Raw genomic sequence first — 5,763 nt, forward strand, 5'->3', positions numbered from 1 at the left:
TCGAATTGGTGGATAGTTTAAAAACAAACAAAGAGATTGGAGGATTATCAGAATTTGTGTCAAGAGAAGTTATAGAAAAAAGTAAACACTGACAGTGTAACTATCATTGAAGACGTGATAAACTTACTAAAAGGTAAATTTGAAAAAAACAATCTTGGAAAAAATGTCTGAATTGGTTTCTGAAATATAAAAATTTGAACAGAAAGATAAAGAAACAGGTGAAGAGCATCTGAATAGATTTGAGAATCTTATAGTGAAAATGGATAGAGCAAACTTTGGATCACAATGGAAGTTATGGACTACAGTTTTGTTTTTAGATAAGTCTAAATTAGAAACAACAGAAAAAATTTCAATTATGAAACAACTAAAAAATGTAGAAGATAAAGTGACAATAGAAATATGTAAAAAGGAGTTCAAGGAACTAAGATAGAAAACCAAAAACCCGAAAAGGAATTGGACGTATTTTATACAAATAGACAAAGATCTACATCTAGATCAAATGAGCAAAGAAATAGGAGACCATACTCCCGTTCGCGAGACAGAAGCCAAAACATGAGAGTCAGGAAGCAGATATCAGAGTAGAAGATATTACTCTCGATCAGGAGATAGAAACCGAAACAGAATAGACTCCTTTAAACGAAGAGAACCTTCGGAAAGGAGAAGTGAAGTTTGTGAGGAACTTGAAAGGAATCGGCAAGATCGTCCGATGGAGGGCGGCAGGAGGCTCAGATCAGAATCGAGAGAGAAAAGGTGTAGAAATGAATGCTGTCTGAATAGATTAAGTAACATCAGATTTGTGAGTGTTGAAGATGAGAGAGGAGAAGTAGAAATGCCTGAAATTTACTTCACGGATGAAATCAATGAAACTGAGATGATTATTGACAATGGTGCACCCAAAAATGTGGCAGGAATTAAATGGATAGAAGAATATCTGAAGAAAAATCAATTTGGAAAAGGGCAAGTCAATGTTAAAAGAACAAAAAGAAAAAGTTTAAATTTGGACCAAGTAAAGTTTATGAATGCCACAAAATGTTTGAAGTTCCACTGATAATTAAAGGAAAGAAAAATGGAAAAGAGTTCAGTAGACTACGAGTGCAAATTTATGCTATTGAAGCTAATATCCTTTTTTTGTGTTCTAAAGAACAACTTCAGAAATGGAGTGCCTCTCAGGATTACGAGAAAGGAAAGGAAAAACTAGTTATCAGAAGCTTGACTCCAAACCTAGAAATAGATTTGACAACCACTAAGGTAACCATCTTGCTGTTGTCTTGGGAACCAATAAAGAATGTAGCAAAGAAGAGATTGTAATGTTTGTCAAGAAATTAGAAAGCAATAAAGAGATATCAGAGTATAAAAGAGTAAAAAGGGTACATCTGGTATCTGGCCATAAGGGAGAGACTCAACTCCTCCATTTGTTCACATTGGCAGGAATAGTAACCAACCTAACCAAAAAGATTATTAAGAAAGCTGTTAATGAATGTATACCCTGCCAAAAGTATAAAAAATCATTAGGTATACCAAAAGTTGCCATCCCAACAGTGACGGAATTTAATCAAAAGGTCACAGTTGACCTAAAGCAAGTAAAGGAGGATAACATTCTGTGGATGGTAGACACCTTCACAAAATTAATAAGTGGAGTTGTGCTAAAGAACAAAGAAGCAGTCACTGTTTTGCATGCCATCACCTAGAACTGGTGCGAGAAATACGGATATCCTACTGAGGGATTTTGGGCAGACAATGAATCAGAATTTCAAAATAAGAAAATGGAAAGTTTGGCTTCTGCAATGGGAATTAAGATCAGGTTTGGCCCAACATATTCCCCTTGGAGTAATGGTTTGAACGAAGGAAATCATTACAGCGCTGATCTAACTGTGATGAAAGTAATGGAAGAGAATGATAGAATTACATTAGATGAAGCAGTTTCAAAAGCAGCCTGGTGTCATAATACTAATATAACAGTGAAAGGATATGCCCCATTACAGTTACTCACTGGGAGAGCTGTAGTAATTCCTGGTATAACAAGTGGAAATGTAGCCACCGAATCTTTAATCTCGGAGTCAGAAGCAGTCAGAAGACATATTGAAAATCAAAAAGAAGTGAATAAGAAGTATAGAGAAATTGAGTATGGTGAAAAGTTGAAAATTGCCTTAAACTCAAGAAATGTGTCTTTTAATGATTATCTATATACACCTGGGGAGAAAGTATTTTACCAGCACAAAGGTGGAAAACAATGGTTTGGTCCCGCTATGGTGGAAAAGATGGCAGGGAAAAGTGTATGGATTTTAGCTAATGGAGATATGAAAAAGGTAGCTTCCTGTCACTTACAACCTTACGGAACGTTAAGGACTTCAGCTCATGAGAAAAAAGAAGATGAGATTGGGCCGAAGGATGAGGCAACTCTTACTGACCAGTCCGAGAGTGACGAAATTAACTTAGAAAAGAGAGAAGAAGTGACAGTTTTTAGTAAACCTGATTTGGCAGAAGAGAATTATGACAAAATGGCCGTGAAAGATCATTTTCCATCTGAAAAAAGACCGAAGGAAAGTAAAATTATAATTATGACCTTCAAGAATGGTGAGGAACACAAAGGAAAGGTGACTGAAGTGAACAAACCTAACTCAAAACGCAAATTCGTGTGCCTCATAAAACTAGAGGGAGGTAAAACTATTGAAGTTGACTTCGAAAATGAAATAAGGGACTGGAAATATCTGATTAATGAAAAAGAAGAAGAAACTGAAGTAAGAGAGACTAAGGAAAATTTCGAACTAGATAACATTGGTACTTACTGGATGAAAATGTCAAATGACGAGTGCTTGGTAGAGGAAATAACCACATATGTGGTAGAAGTTCCAAAGAGTCATCATCATGAGCCTGAAGTTATAAACGCTAAAGAAAAAGAACTTGAAAATTTTGAGTATTATGAAGCATTTGAAGAAGTAAAAGATACAGGACAGGAGAAAATTGGTTCAAGGTGGGTCATAACTGAAAATGAGAGACAAGATGGGCAGAAGACCAAAATAAAAGCATGGTTAGTTGCTAGAGGATTCCAGGAAACTGGGAAACTAAAATCAGATTCCCAACCGCCTTGAGAGAGTCTTTCAAGACTTTCATCGCAGTATCGGCTAATGAAGGATTTGAACTGGAGAGCGTCGACATTTCAGCAGCTTTCTTACAGGCCGAAAAGCTGGAGCGTGATGTGTTTGTTGAACCACCCAAAGATGTAAAACAGGAAGGAACCATTTGGAAACTGAAAAAGCCAATCTATGGACTTGAAGACGCAGGTAGCAAATTTTGGCTTAAAGTAGACAAGATTTTTAAAGGAAGAGGAATGAAAACACTGCATGGAGATAACGCTTTCTACTACCTCCATGACTGCAGATCATTACTTGGTATGATTTTATGTCATGTTGATGATTTTTCGATTTCAGGAAAAAGAGAATTTGTGGATATGATCAAGGATTTTTTAATGAAAAATTTCACGATTTCAAAAGTGGATTCATTTGAATTCAGATTTACAGGGATTGATATAGTTTAAAACAAGAGAAGGAATAGAAGTAAGCATGGAGGATTATGCCCAATCTATTGAGGAAATCAAAGAAATAAGGAAAATTGGAAATGACGAACCTCTAACAAAAACCGAATATAAAGTTTTCAGGAAGTATGCAGGAAAAATCCAGTGGTTGGCGGAAAATGTCCGACCCGACTTGGCTATTGTTGGATTGAACATGTCTATGAAAAATAAAGATGCTACTATCGGTGATCTAAAGATAGTAAACAACAGTGAAGAAAATTAAATCAAGAGAAAGCAAAATAAAGTTCGGTAAAATAGGGAAGAAAGAAGACCTGAAAATTTATGTCCTCGGCGATGCGAGTTACAGATGTGACTCAAAGTCAATTGGGGGTAACTTGATTTTAATGGGAAACAAGAAAACTGATATAGTAGCTCCTATATATTGGAAAACAAAAACCATCAAACAAGTGTGCCATTCTGCCAAAGACGCCGAAACAAGGAACTTAACTAAATTAGTAGATGACAGTGTTTATTTAGCAAAAAGTGTTGAACAACTTATGTTTGGAGAAAAAGGAGGAAAAATCCCAGTAAAACTGTTCACAGACAGCAGACCAACACTGGAAAGTATAGCATCATCAAAACAGGTAGAAAGAAAATTGTTAAGAAACGCAGTGGCAGACTTGAAGGAGAAACTAATTCATAAAGAAGTAGAATCGTATAGTTGGCTGAATACTAAAGACATGATAGCAGACATATTAACAAAGGAAAATAAAGAGAGTGATGACATGGTGGAAGTCTTAGTTAAGGGAAGACTTAGAGTGGCTTTAAATGAAGACAATCTTGTTCATTTTAAAAACGGTGAGTTCAGGCTAGAAAATGTTAAAATTAAAGAGAAGGAAAACAGGTTTTAAATATATGTGTAATTTCTTTTGCAATTCTTAGATATTTATGCAATAGAATGTTGTACGTGATGTAGACTGTTATAGTTCTTTTATTATGATATGCTATTGTTTGTATTCATATTACAATGTACGTTTAGTTTTAGCTTGATAACAATTCTATATTTGTTACAATATTTTATCCATTTTCTTATAATCAGTAACTTCTGTATAGATCTGTTTGTTCAACGAAGTAAAACAAAAAAGGAGGGCGGGGGAATAACAGATAACAATCCTTATTGCTTGTTACCTCGTAACCTTGTTGTCTTGAGATGATAATCCTTATTGCTTGTTCCCTCGTAACTTTGGTGTCTCTGAGACTCGAGCTTCGGTATTGCTCCCGTGTATGTTTTAATTAATAAAGTTCCTGTGTGAAGAACTGATGTCTCTCTCTCCCCCCTGGGTATTATACCTATACCCCGCAAAGTGGATGTACAGCGGAGGAGAAGGATATATTCTGGGAGGAGATGGACCAGGAGCTTAGAATAATTCCTGCTAGGGAAAGGGTAATTATAGGAGGAGATCTGAACGGCCACTAGGGAATTAGTGGGGAAGGGATAGAGTGAGTGCATGGAGGTTAGGGTGTGGGTGAGAGAAATGATGGGGGAGAAAGAGTGATTTATTTTGCATTGGCTTTTGACCTAGCAATGATCAACACCTTCTTTGAGAAAATATTAACAGACTGATTACTTACAGTAGCAGTGGCAGGGAGAGCCAGATTGATTTGCTGCTGTGTAAGAGACCATCTGATGGAAGTTAGAAATTGCAAGGTGATAAATGGGGAGAGTGTAGCAGTGCAACACAGGTTAGTGGTAATTGATTGCAGACTAAGGAGTTGCAGAAGTAAAAAGACAAGAATGGACCCAAAGATTAAGTGGTGGAAATTGAAAGAGGAAGAACTGAGAGTCTTGTTTAAGGAAAGAGTGCTGAAAACAGTAAAGTTACATGAGGATGTACAAGAATGGTGGACCGAGAATAGTAAAGTGATTCTAAGGATAGGTGAGGAAGTACGTGAAAAGTCATCAGGGAAAAGACCCCCAAAGGATAAAGAATCGTGGTGGCGGAATGATGAGATGCAAGAACGTGTAAAAACCTAGAAAGAAGCCAAGAAGAAGACAGATCTATCAGGACAAGAGCAGGATAAAGAAAACTATAAATGAACAAAGAAAGAAGCAAGAAGAGCAGTAGCAAAGGCAAAGGCAGAGACATTAAATGAAGTCTATAAAGAGATTGAAACACCAGAATGAGAGAAGAAAATATTACGAATTGCTAAGGCCCGAGGTGCTGCATCTAAAGATCTGACACAGATAAGGC

The 5,763-nt window shown here is 36.5% G+C and overlaps 1 protein-coding gene across 1 annotated transcript; it reads left to right on the forward strand.

Annotated features, from left to right (window-relative positions):
• Positions 1–4,251: 4,251 nt before the first annotated feature.
• Positions 4,252–5,546, forward strand: LOC137645234 (uncharacterized). The gene is made up of 2 exons (XM_068378054.1): positions 4,252–4,369; positions 5,146–5,546. Exons 1-2 carry the CDS (start codon positions 4,252–4,254, stop codon positions 5,544–5,546), a joined length of 519 nt encoding a protein of 172 aa, XP_068234155.1.
• The last annotated feature ends 217 nt before the right edge of the window (positions 5,547–5,763 follow it).

Source organism: Palaemon carinicauda, chromosome 8 (genome assembly GCF_036898095.1).
Source record: "Palaemon carinicauda isolate YSFRI2023 chromosome 8, ASM3689809v2, whole genome shotgun sequence".
In the NCBI taxonomy this organism is placed as follows: Eukaryota; Metazoa; Arthropoda; class Malacostraca; order Decapoda; family Palaemonidae; genus Palaemon; species Palaemon carinicauda.